General features: G+C 47.9%; 2 protein-coding genes across 3 annotated transcripts in view; one reads left to right on the forward strand and one right to left on the reverse strand.

Moving 5' to 3' along the window:
* Nucleotides 1–3709: 3709 nt before the first annotated feature.
* Nucleotides 3710–8716, reverse strand: CIAO2A (cytosolic iron-sulfur assembly component 2A). The gene is made up of 5 exons (XM_083370977.1): nucleotides 8505–8716; nucleotides 8255–8419; nucleotides 6461–6510; nucleotides 5125–5170; nucleotides 3710–4252 (listed from the first exon to the last, which is right to left on the reverse strand). Exons 1-5 carry the CDS (start codon nucleotides 8635–8637, stop codon nucleotides 4155–4157), a joined length of 492 nt encoding a protein of 163 aa, XP_083227103.1. The 5' UTR covers nucleotides 8638–8716; the 3' UTR covers nucleotides 3710–4154.
* Nucleotides 8717–8823: 107 nt separating this feature from the next.
* SPG11 (SPG11 vesicle trafficking associated, spatacsin) overlaps nucleotides 8824–16960 on the forward strand; it is a gene marked incomplete at its 5' end in the record, with an annotated part of 43516 nt that continues 35379 nt past the window's right edge. Inside the window, 4 exons of one of the 2 annotated variants that reach the window (XM_083371598.1) lie at nucleotides 8824–9005; nucleotides 9129–9301; nucleotides 11444–11671; nucleotides 12702–12897. In XM_083371598.1, the coding sequence (XP_083227724.1) occupies nucleotides 8824–9005; nucleotides 9129–9301; nucleotides 11444–11671; nucleotides 12702–12897 (779 nt within the window). Of the gene's footprint in view, nucleotides 9006–9128; nucleotides 9302–11443; nucleotides 11672–12701; nucleotides 12898–16960 lie in introns of those variants that run through there. The other variant, XM_083371599.1, reaches the window with a different exon arrangement.

A 16960-nucleotide genomic window follows, 5' to 3' on the forward strand; every position in this document is an offset into this window, starting at 1 on the left:
CCCATCTCGTCTTAGTCTCTGTGCTTGCTTAGCGTGACCACAATCTTCTCAAATGTAAGAGTGAATCGCGCCTGCGTTCGCTCAGTGAGATTCAACTCCTCCCAGCAGCAAAGGTCAATCAGGAACTGCTCAAAATTAGTGCCAATTTTGATGTTTCTCAAAGATCCCACTTGACATCTTGGTGATTGGGATTTTAATGGTGCAGACGCTCCGACTCTCTGTCTGTTTCCCTGAAAAGTGTCACCCCGCTGCCTGGCCAAATCTTTGTAACAGACATCAGGTTTGCCCTCCTGCCTATTTGCAAATGGCCGAGCAGTGAGGAGCATCAACCTGGGAGGTCACCAAGCCCTGCTGCTTCTTGAGCCAAGGTGGCGGGTGGAGTAGAAGGGAATGGCCTCTAATTAATACACCTTCCCCGAGTGGACACCATCCCCCAAGATCTCCCTCTGCCCGCCCCACTTATGGGCCATCTTCTCCATGGGGGGGGGGGGTTAACTGGTTCCTGCCCTGAGCAGCGGCTGACTCAGTGGCCTGAATGGCCCATTTCAGCTGAGAGATTAAAATTTTGAGGGGCTCACCAACACATTTTGCTTTAAAGCAGAAATGAATAAGCAAAGACGTCTAGGGACTATAAACATTGTCACCAAATGTTACTTAATGTCATAGAATTAGAAAATTATTTAATACATAAGTGGATGCTAATCATATTAGCCATATTTGAATTTATGGTAGAGCTTGCATCAAAAGAAGAGAGCCTAGAAAACATTCTGCACCTTTGGTTTAAGGACTGTATTCAGAATCACCTTGTCTGAACAACGGAGTCCACAGATGCTTTCAGCCGTATCAAACATTAAGAGTATATTGCATTGCCAGAATGAAACTCCTGGAGAACATCTATGGCAAATTACATCCAATGCTATTATTATTATTATTTGGGAAAGCTTCATTTTCGTTGCTGTTGGTAGGAGCTCAAAAAGAGCCCATTGCTACCTCACAGCCAGGGTCACAAAGACCCTTCAAAATTCTCTGATAGGTATAATGACATCCACACTGTCCAACATCTGAACTTTTGATCTGAAATGGTGTTACGATTTTGAAAGGGTTAAAAAACGATGAAAAATACAGAACCTGTTAGAACAGTTCAGGGAATTCCCCCTTCACTTCAATTGACTGATTTGCTTCCTTTAAGGGACAGGCACTTAACAGCAGGGCTTTAAAACTCAGAAAACCAGAATACCATAATCCCCTCAACCGAGAGAAAGGGAAAGATTTGGTTCAACCTTCCACACTCCTGGGTTAACTTTAACATTTTTAAGAACTGGTTTGCTACCTATTTGATTCAACTACATTTCTTGCTGTCCCTTTGATAGGGATTCCTGTCCGGATGAGGTGCTGAACACTGGGGCCTTTGGTATCTGACCGTAAGATAGATAAGATGATCTTTATTGTCTTTTTTACTGTGGGCACAACGGCACACATCAAAAATGAAATTTAGTTGCCCGCTGTCAAACTGAAACATACATGACACACACCTAAAACATACTATAAACATATGTATAGACCCGCACCCCTACATATACATAACAATAAAATATTAAATACTGTCCATCCTGAATATATAACGGAAGGAGGAAGCTTGAGAGTTCACAAGGTTAATGCTGTATGGAATGAAACCATGGCTGAACCTGGATGTTCTGCTACGGATACCATGGAGCCCCCTCCTCCCAGAAGGGAACAAGGAAAACAGGTTATGAAGAGGATGTGTCGTGTCCCAGATAAATCTTACGGACCCTGTTCAAGCATTGCTTCTGTGCTATGTCCTGGATGGGAGGGAGGGAACTGCCAATGATCTTTTCGGCCATCCTCACCACTCTGCACCGCCTTCTTGTCTGAAGCAGGGATGCTTCCAAACCAGACTGTGATGCTGTATGACAGGATGCTCTCAATCGTCCCCCTGTAGAAAGTGGTCAGGACAGGGGAAGGAAGATGAGCTTTTCTCAAGCGACGCAGAAAGTGCAGGCGCTGCTGTGTCTGCTTCACCAGTTTCTCACTGTTGAGCGACCAACCCAGCCTACTTGTTAGCTGCACACCCAGGAATTTCATGTTGGTAACTATCTCCACAGGTGAATCATTAATGCACAGAGAAGCGTGGCTGTCCCTGCCTTTTCTGAAATCGACAATGATCTCTTTGGTTTTTCCAGTATTTAAAACTAGGTTGTTTTCCTTACACAAGATTCACCAATCCCTCGACCTCCTTGCGGTAAGCTTCCACACTGTCATCATGAATAAGGTCCACTACTGTTGTAACATCTACAAACTTCACAATATGGTTGGTGGCAAACCTAGCACAACAGTCATGAGTCAACAGGGTGAACAGCAGCAGACTTAGGATGCAGCCCTGAGGAGAACCTGTGCTCAAGAAAATGGTATCAGAGGTATTTGTTCCAGCTCGCACATACTGGGGCCTGATGGTAAGAAAATCAAGAATCCAGTTGCACAGAGGGTGTTTAAGCCTAAAAGGCCTAAAGCTCAGATGGAGAACGGAAGAGATAGCATCCTCAGTAGAGCGATTTGGTCGGTAGGCAAACAACCCTTCTGAAAGCAAGTATAGATACAAATATCAATTCACATTCCAGCAACCCATGCGTGAAAAAAAATCATTGTTCTCCTTTGGTATCCTTCCCTATTTCCTGCGGACACGGCATTTCAGCTGTGTGTCTGGGCCTGAGGTGCGTGTGGCTGAGGCCAGCCGGCCAGGGAGAGCCAACTGCAGCAGTCCCAGTGGGATGCCCTGGCCACGGGCCAGGAAGCGCCTGATCCGAGGGATATGCCCTCTGCAAGGAGCGGCTTATTTCGCTTGCCAGAATGATCTAAAGTGCTGAGGAGTCCCAGAAGGGGCAGAAATTGAGGGCAGGACAAGGAGTGAAATTAAACGGGGGATCCCTGACAGTCTGAACTGTTCACTGGGGAGTCTGTGTAGAGGAGGAGTGGCTGCCGTCCTCCCTGGCTGCTTTCAAAAAAAAGGGGGGGGGGCTGGAGGGAATGGCTTAGTGCGGTGAAGGCAAACTTATGGCACACATGTTGAAGTTGACATGCTAGCATTCACCAAACAACTGCTCTTGAAAGTATGCTCCATTCTTGTGCAATTTTCAGAGGCAACACTAGAATGGGGTGAGCTCACTTGTGGCTTGCAGAGCCTTCGAAAATCGTGCAAGAGCGAGGGTGCTTTCACAACATGTTCGGAGGCCGGCGAGGCCTCTCTGAAGCTGCTTCAAGAAGAAAGACCTCATGACCCAGAGCAGCCTTGGGTGGGCCACAGGGCTTATTGGAGAAAGAGAACAGAGCCTGAAGGGAAGCCGAGTGTGAGGGATCCTGGAGAATGCTGGGCCGTAGGGCAATACCGTCATGCCGCAAGGCTCGGGCACCAGGGTGGTGGAATGGCATGAGGCAGCCTATGTGAGTGGCCGCAGTGGCCCCAGGGCTGAGGTCGAGGCCTGGGCCTTGGTGGGAGATTGCACCAAGCTTCTGTGTGCCAGAAAGACCCTTTCACTGCACGACGGTCCGGCTATTTCATCGCCAAGTGCCAGCAGCATCGCTGCCATGTGGTTATAGGAGTCCTGCCCTTACGGATTCTGGCCTATTCCTCATCTGTTTTGACACATCCTTTCCCCTTTAATCTATACAGAAAATGCAATGATATCAAAAAACATTTTTTCAACAATTCTCTATTTTATTCACCTTTAACAGAGTAGCTATTCATACACACACACACACACCCCATTAGTGGAAAAATCAACTAAAATTGGATTTTAAAAATTACAACACATATTCATAGAACATAGAAGGGTTGGAAGGGAACCTGGAGGTCTTCTAGTCTAAACCCGTTTGAGCAGGAGACCTTATACCATTCCAGACTGGTTGTCCAATCTCTTTTTTATAACCTGGCAATAAAAACTGTTCATATTTAGAAATATCAATTTTAAGAGAATATTAACTTGTTATTCTATACAGTTCATCTGAAATTGATCGGGTCTGCTCACTCTTGTTTGCAATTAATTGGATGCTTTCAAAATGATTCTTTAAAAGTAACTTTTAGTATTAAATTCAAGGTAATGTTATAAAGAAGTTGATACAAAGGAGGCAGATATTCCGAGTCAGTCGGGGTCCAGCACACACTGGTCCACAATCTCCCGCAAACTGGGATTCTCCATTGCTGCTGCGACTCTCTCTTTATCATTGATTTGTTTGTTGACTGCAACACAATGGAAAAATTCTCAAGAAGCTTTTGACTGGAAACCAAGCAAATTTATCATCAAAGCAACTGCAATCCACCTCTTAATATTAAAAGTAAACGTCTGTGGAGATTCTCAGTTATTCAGGTCATGGTTGTCCCAAAGGTGCTTTTTCAAAAGGCAACTGGACTTACTCTGTTTTTGCTTAAAGACGTTTCACTTCTAATCCAAGAAGCAAAACCAAAGTAAAGCGCCTTTGGGATTGAGAGGGAATGATCAGGAGAGACTGGCTGGTTTTTTTCACTGTGTGCCATCAAGCCGGTATTGACTACACCCTCGTACAGTACACAGATTTTCTCCATGAAGTTCTCCTGACACCTTAAGTGCTTTTTTATTTTTCTCAGGATGTATTACCCATCAATCTTCCTCTAAATGAAAAATTATGCTAGCATCATAATTACCACATGCAGTGGCATAATGTAACAGTAAGGTGAAAAGGTATGCAACTTTTTAATCTTTATTTTGCAACGGTACGAAGCAAATGTCTCACAGTGGGCTTCACCTAGATGCATCAGCTCCTACCTGGTGGAAATCCTACCTGCCTAGCTATTCCCCCAGGAATAGTCTAAGGGACAACCTGGAGGGCATGACTTTAGGAAGTTCCCTGTGATGAAGGCCCAGCCTCCGACAACGGAATTCTCTTCTAATAATGACCTGTACACAATATTTGATGCAGCAGAGCGGGGTCTACCCTCCCACCCTTACCCACCCCCATGCATGAAACACTCAATTCAACCCATCTCTGGGTCTTCATTGTGGAGGTGATCAGTTTTAAACAGATTTTTTCCATTAAAAATATTTCACTCAAACCACAACCTGAAGGCATACTTACTGTCTTCCTCAATAGAATGAGCCCCCTCTGATATGTAGATTTCCAGCTAATGAGACAGAAAAATGTCAGCTTAGAAACACCTTTTGCTCCATTAAGAATCTGCATATTGCCACCCCCCCCCCCCCCCCGCATCCAGCCACGTTGAATAAATAACCTACACCCAACATTTCTGCTTTAAAACCAAGGGATTTATTTTTCATGTATTTCTGAAAGAGTATGGCAATTATGCAAGTACTTCCTTCCCTTTTTATAGGCCCTTTTAAAGCAAATTTGAACTCAAAACTAATTAATACAAAGTTCAAATACTTATTTACTCCTTGAATTGTCTTATGCACTTCCATGCCATAACTACTCTTCACAGGACAATGTACTGGTCAAGAATTTGAATCCTAAGGGGCTTGGGGGTTTCTAATGCAGTGAAATTCTATTTTTTGATGAGTCATTTCTGGTTTGCACTCTTTCGAGTTGTGTGAATTCACAGTTCGGCTTAGCTCAAGGCAGCACAAGCCAAGTGAAAGCGAATGCCTGCTTCTGAGACCACACTCATGTGGATGGGGATGTTGTCCCTCGCATACAGCGACCAACCTGTTGGAAGCTGCTGATCGCTGGCTGTGGTGTCAGGGAAAAGCGGGGCTGAAGCAGCTGGCAAGCTTTTGCAAGGGGCTGACTCTTCTAGGCAAGCAGGCAGGCCTGGGGAGGCCAACTACTGGGGACCCAAGGAGGGAGGGCCACACTGGAGGTGGCAAGCCCCACCTCCCCCTTCACTCTCTGCTTCCCCACCCGCCCATCTTTTATTCTCCTATCTCTAGATTCTCATTTTTTTCATCGCTTATTGTTCTGTAACTTTGCTAGTGTTATATTTACACTGCTTTTTGTTTCTGTTTTATTGTTATCAGCCATCTACAGTGGCACCACGGTGAGACAGGTGGCAAATACATCGAACAAATAAAATAATAAAATAATTACGAGATGTTCCTCTGGAACATCTCCCCCCCCCATGTGAGGTTGGCCCCTACCCTCCGATCCTTTCCTGAGGGCCTAAATACATGGCTGGGCGAGTTGGCCTGGGGCCCCAGTGGGGGAATAGCCCAATTGAAAAGTGTAATTACCCGGCCATCGCGGCCCACCCTCTGGGAATGCCTTCCTTATAATGTGCATATGGGTGATGGCTGACTAGGATCCCCTTAGGCCTCTCCGCTTCTGCCTTCTTGCAAACAGCCTCTCTCCCACAGCTTGCCACCGTGCTACTCTTGTAGCCCAAGCAGTGCCAGCAACAACGGCCTTCCAGGAGAACCTATCTCACAGTTCAATGGAGAGAAAAACGCAAAGGACATACCTTGTGCTTGAAAGGTAAACATCGCTGAAGTTTGATCCTCAAACAGAGTCCTAAATTTTCATGAAAAAATACTTCAGTTTGCTTTTCAAACATACGACTCATTCTCTGTCTCTCAATTATTTTTTTTATCAGAACAGCAACTGACCAAGAGCCGTGCAGTCTGGTCTAACTTTTAGTGCCCTGGCTTAGCAAATATTTTGGGAGAACCTGGTTTCCTTCATTTAAAAAGGATAGGCCTCTGTACAAAGTCCATTTTTTCTCAGTGGTAGCAGATAACACGGAACAGCAGCTGTTTTCAACACATTGGAATGTTTTTCACTTAGGTAAGAGCCTCTCCTGAAGTCACCTATGCTAGCTACATCCAGCGAGGGTCTTGCCCCTGCTTCAGTATAAATAGATGTTTATAAACGTCTGGTGCTTGCAAGCTGCCTATTGATTAAAATTATTATATCCTGAGGCAAGAAATATTCCCTTAGAAAATAAAATGAAAGGATGGCTTCAAGGACACCACAAAGCCAAAATATGATTTGCTTGTACCCAAAAGATGCAACCCCCCCAAAACAAATTGGCTTATAGTTTCATGATGAACCATGGTTTAATGCAGGTTTATAAAGTCCTTCTTGCTTTAACCATCACTTGTCATATCTGAGTCCAGAAGTCTAACATATTTAATTCTGCCGAGTTAAATTTGTACAACAGCCCGATAAAAACAACTATTGGCTGAATCTTATGTGTAAGCCTAGCTATGCAATTAAACTAGGATTTGTTTTGGCTACCACGACACCCTTGCCCAGTTCCGGTTTCCTGATGGCTTCTGTACTGTGGGAACTATGGGGGCAGAATAGCTCCAAACAGGCTCCTGCACGTTTGGGTGTATTTGGTTGGGGGGGGGGGTTGGTGCCTCTCCCTATGCCTCTGTTTCTTAAAGTGCCGGTTTATGTAAGTATTATGAAGTATGGCTGTATTTACCATTATCCTTCTCATCTTTTCTACTATCTTCTCCTATTGGTATCTTACACTTATATTACTTTGCCGTTGTATGTACACCGAGCGCTTATGGACAGGAGAAAAATTCCTTGCCTGTCCAATCAGACTCGGCCAACCAAGTGTTGTATTTCCTGCCTCTTCTATCCTATCCTATGCTTTACTATGACAGGGAATTGAAAGAGAACAAACACACTTCTGCTCCCTGGCTGTGTCCGAGGCCCTGGAGGAGGAAGACACAGGAGGGCTCAGCCTGGAGCTCTTCCCAAGGATTAAGCACGGTTGCCATCTGAGCCAGCCACAACCTCCCCCCGAGGCCCACGGACGGCTCTGCTATCTGCGCTTGGTCTTGCAAATAGACGAGGCAGTCCCTCTCGTCCGGTTTTACGCCCCACTTTTTTAGTTTTTTAAAAAAATCTCAGGCGGGGATTTTAACGAAAAACACAAGCTAAGCCACAGCTGGGAAAAAAGAAAACGAGTCCATTAAGAGTCGCAGCCTCGGGGCCCTGCAAGGCAAGCGTCCCAGACGGGGCCGGGGGAAGCCCAGCGCTCGCCCGGCTGGACGGCCCGGCGCGGAAGGGGGCAGCCGCCCCGGCCTGGCCAGCGGGCCTGAAGCGGCGCCGGACCACGCCAGAGGCCGGGGCTCCGCTCGGGGTCCGGCAGCCAGCCCACCCGCGCCGGGAACCACGGGCTGCGGGACCAGGCGCGCACCGACGCCGAGGAGACGGCGCGAGGGGCCGCGTCCGAGCGAGGCGAAGGGCAGGAGCTCCGCGGCAGACTCGGCGTCCGGGGCGGGGGCGGCGCTCCTACCGATGAGCGTGGCCAGCGAGCAGTGGGGCACGGTGGGCGTGAAGCGGATGGTGATCAGGCTCTGGCCCGGCGCGGTCTCGGCCACCTCCACGCCGCTCTCGCTCACCACCTCCAGCTCCTCCAGCGTGCTGGGCTTCTCGGGGTCGCGGATGCTGCGGATCAGATCTGCGCGGGGGGCGAAGGAGACGGGCGGGCTGAGCGGGAGGCCGGCGCCGCCCCTCCCCCCGCGGGACCCCCCGCCCCCACCCACCGTAGACCTCCAGCGCCCGCTCCTGCGCCTGCGCCATGGCGGCGGCCCGCCCGCTCTCGCCCGCGCGCCGCGGCGCCGCCTCCGCATAGCCCGCGCTCCCCAGCGCCCGCCAGAGCAGCGCCAGCGCCAGCATCGCCGCCCGGGGCCTCCTCGGCAGGGCGCCCGCCGGCGGCAGCAGCAGCGGCGGGGCCTCCGTGCGGGGCGGGGCTGGGGCGCGCTCTTCCGGCGGGGGCGGGGCGGCGGCTGCGCGGTGGCGCCGGAAGTGCCGCGGGACTACAGCGCCCGGCAGGCCTCGCGCGGCGCCGGTCCGGCGGCGGGGATGGCCGAGCCGCTGCGGGTGCTGCTGCTGCCGCCGCTCGAGGGGCGCCCGGCCGGGCCGCTGCGGGCCAAGCTCAGCCGCGGGCGGGCGGCGCTGGCCGTGGCCGGGCCGGCCGAGCTGCGCCTGTCGGGGCTGCCCTGGGCGCGGCTGCCCGGCGTCTCGCTGCCCGGCGCCTGGGAAGAGTAAGCGCGGCCCGCGGGGGGGGAGGGGGGGGCCGGGGTCCCCCGAGCTCCCCCCTCGCGGCGCCCGGAAGGGTCCCGCCGGGGGGGTCCGGGCGGCGGTCTGACCCGCGGCGCCTCTTGCAGCTTCGTGTGGGCGGAGGAGCCGTCGGGGGGGCGGCTGCGGCTGCTGGCCGTCAGCGAGGCGCGGGCGCTGCTGCTCTACGAGGCGGCCTGCGAGTCTGGGCGGTGGGACGCGACCCTCCTGCGCGGCGTCCCCGAAGAGCGGCTGCGGGCCCTGCTGGCCTCCCGGGACGCAGGCGAGTCTCCCCGGGCAGGGGCGGCGGGAAGGGCCCCGGGGAGGGGGGGGCGGTAAGGTTCTGTTTTCGAAAGCTGCTATTTTCAGGCGCCTCGGTCTGGCTGCCGAGACTGGTGGATCTCTGCGCTGGTTTCTCTTGGCCTCTCTGTGCCTTTTGGTGCCATCGCGAGAGAAATCTCGGAGTAAAATGCTCTGCTTTGCAGAAGTTGCACCTCTCGGCTAGTTTCCAGATGACGCCACTTAAGAACGGTCGTTCCTGGGAATAGAAGCTACCGGGAGATGGTCTCTAGGGCTCCCTTCTGCCCCCGGAGATTCCGAATTAGGTCCCACCAATTTTCATCCAAACCTGTTTCTCTGGGTCATCTTTATGTAATAAAACCCTCCGCCTAGCTCACCCCATCTTCCTACTTGTGGCTGATAATGTGATAAGGAGAGAGAATGCATTGAATCTGAATCCAGGTAAGATGGAAATACTGCTTCTTCTAGCTCAGACATGTCAAACACAAGGTCCGGGGGCCGGATTCGGCCCGCAAAGTGGTTTCATGTGGCCCACGAAGCCATCCTGGAAACAGTGAGGGAACGGCCCCCACTGCCTTGGCCCTGGCCCAGAGACCCTCCTCCTGCCAGAGACCCTCAGATCTGTCCCACTCCTGCCCAGGCCCCCATAGGCACCCTTGATGCGAACCATGTAGAGCTGGCCACGCCCACCCAGTAGGCCATACACACTCTAGCCACGCCCACCCAGCAGGCCACGCCCACCCTGGCCACGCCCACCCAGCCCCCTGAAGGCAACCGCAATGCTGATGCGGCCCTCAATGAAATTGAGTTTGACACCCCTGGTCTAGCTGATGAGCTCAATTCTACTTTATTGTAGGGCTACATTAACAAAATCTTGCAAGTCTGAAAGTACAATCTTTTACCTTTGTCTGATTGTTCCCTCTTCCCAAGGTCATTCCCAGCACTTGCCCTACCTACTACCAGTGTTGATGGCAATGTGGTTTTCTCCTTCATGGTTCCTTGATTAGGGTGTTGTTTTCTCCTTGATTGTTTGCCTGATGTTAATTCCTGCTTATCTGGGTGTGGAGTGCTGGAGAAGATCTGTTCCCCTCTTTGTTTTTTTCCTAGTATTTTTCCTCTCTCCTTTGAATGGTGTGTGAATATGGTTTATCCAAGAATTCCCTAGCTCAGTGATGGTGAACCTTTTAGAGACCGAGTGCCCAAACCACAACCCCAAACCCGCTTATTTATTGCAATGTGCCAGGGCTGCATCAGGATTATGGTGCCCTTGGGGGGGCAGGGAGGTCCTTCTGAGTGCCGCCTCTGGCACGCAAAAAACAGGGGCGCAAAAATGGGCCACCGTGCTGCAGGGTGCTGATACAAGGCGCTGCACCACGCAAGAACAGGGCAGGGCTAGTGAGTATCATGCAGCCACTAGCCCCGCCCCATTTGCAGCACGCGCATGCTCGCGGCCCCGTGCACGCATGCATGCAAAATGCTTTCCCCTCCCTTTTCTTCCAGTCCAGCAATTGACAGTGGTTGGTGACCTCTGCTCTACCACCTCTACTTGAGCTGGCTAGTCGGCCGCTTCGCCTCCTTTGTGCTGGGCGGGGCTCCTGCTCTGGGCAGCGGTGGCGGCCTGATGGACCTGCTGCTGGCGGCAGCACGCGTGCCAAGATAGAGGGCTCTGAGTGCAGCCTCTGGCACGTGTGCCATAGGTTCGCCACCACTGTCTTATGGGATGTTGGGTTGTTTCTTTGATAGTGGAACATTTAGTGTAGGTGTTTAATTCTATACTGAGTTGGACTCGTGGTGGCTTACATAGTAAGATATAAAACATTCAGCAATATAATAGTAAACAATAAAATGTTCATGGTAAAATATAAAGTAACAATTATAGGAATTGGGAGAGATTGATAGTTTTTTTAAATATCTGTCTTCAAAATTGCCGGAAACTATGTTGCCAATTTTCAGAAATTGGAGAGGTTCATGGGGCTGCAAAAATCATAATTATTTATAAAAATTGAAATTCCACAAGTGCTAGGTTAACAAGCTAATGGAATGTGCTTTTTTAAAATCAGTGTTTCTCTGTGCATGTTATTTCTCCATTAAAAATATGAAATATTCTTCATGTCCTCTTTTACAGACTTACTGTCTATTTCATCCTTGCAAGTGCTGTCATTTAAAAATAGCAGAGTGATACTGTTGCTCAACAACTTCATGATTGTACACCTATTTTTTCCTGGAGGAGCACTGGGGGAAGAGGTGGAAGGCTGCTTTAGGCTTGATTTGCCCCCACAAACTTTGGAAAGGACAGTGAATGTTACTTTCTGCAGAGGTATCATCTTCTTGCTGGATGAGACCGGATGGATCCGTATCCTTTAATATAAAGCTGGTGTTGGGCGAGCTTCCGAGAACTGTTGTTTGGCCACATCCCGGGTTGGGTATTGCTGAAATCTAAGAGTGGAAATTGATGCATTTTACCTAATAAAGATTTAGCATGTTAATTCCCAGCTGTATTGTGAAAAAGGCAAAATGTGCCCTGTTGATCCAAGGGTTCTTGCAGGACACGGAAGGGTGAGTGAGGACTCTATATCCCACGAGGGATATCTATATCTCTCTATCCGTATCTGTGAGGTGCCCACCCTTGCTTCAGGTTAATGTTTGCTTCTGGGCTGACCCAACCACGAGGCCCTTGTATCTATCCAACAGCTTCTCTTCTGCAGCCCTTCCTTGATCTTAGAAGACTCTTCAAGAGCCTTCAAAAATGTGCTCTAGATTACCACAAAACAATTTATTTTTCCTCCTGAGACTCAACAGTACATATAGATAATCACGAAGAGTGAAATGTTTGAAATCCTTGTAGCCATTTTGCAGGCCTCTGGTGGAAATTGTGCATGCTAATTATGTATCCTGATTGACTGAAAAAAATGCAGCAGTGATATGTTTCCACTGAAAGCAAGGACGGAGAGTTATTTCAGCAATTGTTAAAAGACTTAAGAAGTTAAGAAAAGAGTATTTCTTGTTATAATTAAATAGATCTATGGTGGAGGCTGTGACTCCGGTTGGGTCATCTTTCCCTAGATTGGAATGCAGCAGAATAACCCTGTCAGTTGTCTGACAATTGATCTTTAACTGCTGCATCCTGGTTTTCCTTCACAGAACATAAAAAGATTTCTTTTTTTAAAAAAATGGTAGTATTTTCCCGGCAGCAAGTTCTATTGAATGTATAGCTTACTTGATTTTCTGTGCACATTTACTCTAAAAATAAGATGAGATTGCCCAGTAAGGCTTAATCTGAAGCAGGCATACACATAGTTGTGCTCTTTGAAGGGTGTGTTTCTTGTTGGTATTTTTGTCCTGTTATTTCAACAGCCTGTGAACTTCTTTAACTTTTTACAAAGATATATTTGGTGCTATTGATGGTGCCTATTTGGCCCACATCAGTGTTTCTCTCTATCAGTCACGGGGGCAAGAAGAGAGAAACCAGGATATGCCATTTCCTCTTGTGCAGCTAAGTATTTCATATGATCTCAGCGTGGCTGTGGTTGTCAGCCGCTCCAGCTGTGTTGCTGCTGTTGACCTCAACTTGTACTTCAGGTAGGTGGCCTGAAATGTTTGAAGGCTATTTTCCGAAGGCTGCCTGATTTCCAGCATAAAATTTGTTTATTTAGATGATTTATATGGCCACCCATCTCACTTGAATGATTCTGAGTAGTTTATAAAGATTAGAAAGAGCATGAAAACCACACGTATAACTGCCCATGTCTAAGGGTAAAACAGTAACCCACATTCACAATCCCCCTCCCCCCCATCAACATCAGCAGAACTCATCTAACCTCTTGACCCAAATGCCTGGGGAAACATCCAGGTCTCCAGTGTCTTAAGCTAACAGGGCTGGGGCCGTCCGAATCTCCCATGGGACACAGATGGCACTTTGTGTGAAAGGATGTCCCCTGCTAGAGCTGGTGGGCCAATGAGAGATATTGGTAAGGAGATCTATCTGTCTGTCTATTCATCCATCATCTATCCCCCCCTCTCATTGATATTTCATACTTCTCCATTGCCCATCTCCCTTAGACTTGGCTCCGGGTTCCCTGATTTCCTTTTGAAACCGTCCCTTATTCAGTGTTGAAGTAACACCCACCATAGTTATATTCTCCTCATGCTCCTGAATTAGCCTTGATTTTCTGCTGGCACCACTTCAGAGTTGCCTCAGGCCTGGAAAATGAGGAACTCGGCCCTGAGGGTGATAAGATAGCTTGGTTGGCAGAAGGTGCTCGCTGGTGTGAAACGGCTTTTTGAGAAAGGCTTTGGTGCTTCATGTAGTATGGGATGTATGGTTTTTTGTGAAGTGGGGGGAACTGTGAAAAGGTAATGCATTAATACCTGGAAATTTAAAAAGTCTTCTTGCTCATAAGAAGTAAACATTTCGTAGCTGCCTTGAGCAGGATTCCAGGCTTTTCCAGAGAAAAGGTTACAAGTCTCTCTAATTGTATTTTTGTAGCGCTCAATAGCTGAACTCCTTTAACAGTTCACAGAATCATGGTTAAACCTCTATGCACACATTAAAAATCCAGGGTGCTTTTCTTTCTTGGGGTTATGTCATCCTCACTGGATCAACAAGAGCAGGAAGCACTAATACAGGTAGTTAATGATGTAACTAAGCAACAGGGTCATGAAATACAGCAGCAGGTGACATGCCACTTAGCGACAGCACTTTTGGCACTCCTGGTTGCTGTCATTAAGCAAAGCACCATGGATTGTTGAGATCACTTGGTTGCCATTTATGATGACCTGCTGGCTTCCCCATTGAAATACCTGTGTTGTGTAGCTCAGACTTTGATAGTGAATACTCACAATTGGTTCTTTAAATAAGACAGGATCTCCCACACTCACATCTGATTTTTACCGTGTTGATTAAAATGCCCGACTCACTTCCCGTCAAATGAACTGAGACTCTTAGGGCTTCCATCCTTTGGCCATAGACAAATATATAGCTGTGGATAATTTTCCTCAATCAATGCAAAAGTGTAATGCTACGGATTCATTTGTTTATTTGAGTTCTCTTTAGTTTTAGGATATACGGGGAGCACATGAACATTTTAGGTTATACTTACTTAATTCAAAATTCAAAATGCTTCACAAACTTTTAAGCACTGCTGTATGCTGGGCAACAGTACTGCAGGAAGATGCTAGAGCAGGGGTAGGCAACCTTGGCTCTTTTATGACTCCTGGACTGCAACTCCCAGAATTCCTGAGCCAGCCATGCTGAGGGGAAAGGGAGTGGTTTCCAAGCTGAGCCAAACTGGCTCAAGAATTCTGGGAATTGAAGTCCACGAGTCAAAAGAGCCGAGGTTGCCTACTCCTGTGCTAGAGCTATATAATCACGGGGAAAGTGAATGGTAAATCATTCCTGTATTTTACCAAGAAAACCATATGGATAGATTTTTTTTTAAAAAAAAAAGATTGATGACACAGCACTGGATGATGGACCCTTCAGCCTGGGTGGTACTTAACAAGTTACTGAGGAAAAGCTGAAGATCTCTTCAACTAGCATATTAATATTTATGATGTGGCTAGATTAAATTAGATTAGTTGCTGCTGCTGCCATACAGGACAAGGAGATCCAAAACCACAAAGACAAAATTGTAGTGGGTACATGGAATGTAAAGTATGAACATGGGAGAGCTCAACCCACTAAAAAATGAAACACATAGACATCTTTAGCATCAACAAATTGAAAAGGGCTGGAATAAAAGACTTGCAGGCAGAAGATAACACTGTTCACTGAACACGAAAAACCAACTTTTGTAGAAAGGAAGAAAGGCAGCATACTACAGTGCCACCCACTCCACAAAACTGATGCAGTGATCAGTGGTATTGAAGGATACCGAGAGATGAGGAGAGATGCAGTATCCCAGTGTTTCTCAACCGTGGCAGTTTGAAGGTGTACAGCTCTGTAGGAGAATTGCCTGGTCCCCCTCACCCAGAAGGGACGGAGTCAATTAGATGCCCTGGTTGGGTGGGATTGCCTCTGTGAGGAAAGAACTCAACATATCCTGCTATGCTACATTTACTGCAGGGATCTCTGGAAGAGTTAGATACACAGCATGACAGAATGGACAGATTTTACGTTAGGCTGTTATTTTCACTCGTGCACATTTTATCCTGCATGGCAGCCGGTAGTGTGTAGCTGGGGTGAAAATAAGGCAACAGATGACAACAGCATAGTTTATGGATGAATGTCTTTTTGCAGTTTTGCTGGTCTTTAATCATAAACAAAGACCGTCATGCCACAAAGTTCACAAGTCACAATTGCGGACTCCTGCCAATTTGTCTTTGCTTGTTTTTTAAAGGCTTCAGTAGTAAAAAAGGATTGGTCTCTTTTGTTCTCAGACTCCTCTAAGGCAGGGCTTTTCAACCTTTTCACCGATTATACCACTTTTAGGATATGGCAGTATTTGAGTACCACTTAGCAAGGTGTCAAAAACTTGATGACCAAAAAAAAGAGGAAAAAAGTGATAAAAGTACAGGTAGTCCTTGACTTACAACAGTTTGCTTAGTGACTGTTTGAACTTACAACGGCACTGAAAAAAGTGACTTATGACCATTTTTCACATTTAATGACGGTTGCAGCATTCCCAGGGTCATGTGATCGCCTTTTGCGACCTTTTGACAAGCAAAGTCAATGGCAAGGCTGCTGGTGGCCAAGTGCTTCAGACCCTCCCTCTCTTTCATTCCAATCTCCCTCCCTCCTCCCTTCCTTCCTGTTTCCCTCCCTCCTTCCCTGCCTCCCTCTTTCTCATTCCCATCTCCTTCCTCTTGAGGGAAGAATTTGACACCCCCCTCCATATTTTCCCTCTTCCATATATTCATCAAAGAAAACCCTCCACAGACAGAAAAGACAACCCGCTGAGGGAACTAGCTTAAAAAGGCGCATTCCTCTTTAAGAATTAGCTACTGGCTAGAAAGGAAAGTTAAGGAGACAGCAGCCCCATTTAAGAAAAAAACAAAAACCAAATGTAGCAAGTACTGGCTGCTGACTAAGGCAGCCTTCCCAAATGATTCCATTCATTAGTAAATGAATGCTACAGGCAAAATCCATTCAGGACAAAAATACTTCAAAATCCCTTGCAGCAAAACTTACAGCTAACAATAGCAGAGCCATAGAATTAGAACCCAAAATCCAACATGGGACATCAGCCATCAGCCATAATAGAAATTGCCAAACACTTTTTAAGAACACAAAGCTCACATTGCACAAATCCCAGCACTTCAAAGCCACAAAAATCACATAAGAATCCTTCCAGTCTCCTGGTTTGTTTTTCAGCTGATCCAGAACCGAACTGCTGAAATGGCACTTTGCTTCTGCCAATAAACATCTCTTGAGTAGACGGCTTCCTCTTGCCTATTTCAAAAGGCAGTGCTTCAAGTATAGCCTGGCTGGAAAGCAAGTCCCTGGCTTTTTCTTCCAACACTTACTTCCTGCCCGTTTCCCTCCCTCCTTCCTGCTCTCTTCCTCCCTCTTTCTCATTGCCATCTCCTCCCTCCCTCCCTCCCTCCCTCCCTCTGTGCTTCACTTCTAGCCAATGCTGCCTTTCTTCATTCCTCATGGAGGGTGACCCCTCCCCTGCTGCATTTCTCGCTTGTTTGCCGCTGC

The sequence above is a fragment of the Vipera ursinii genome, assembly GCF_947247035.1.
Source record: "Vipera ursinii genome assembly, chromosome: 11".
Classification (NCBI taxonomy): Eukaryota; Metazoa; Chordata; class Lepidosauria; order Squamata; family Viperidae; genus Vipera; species Vipera ursinii.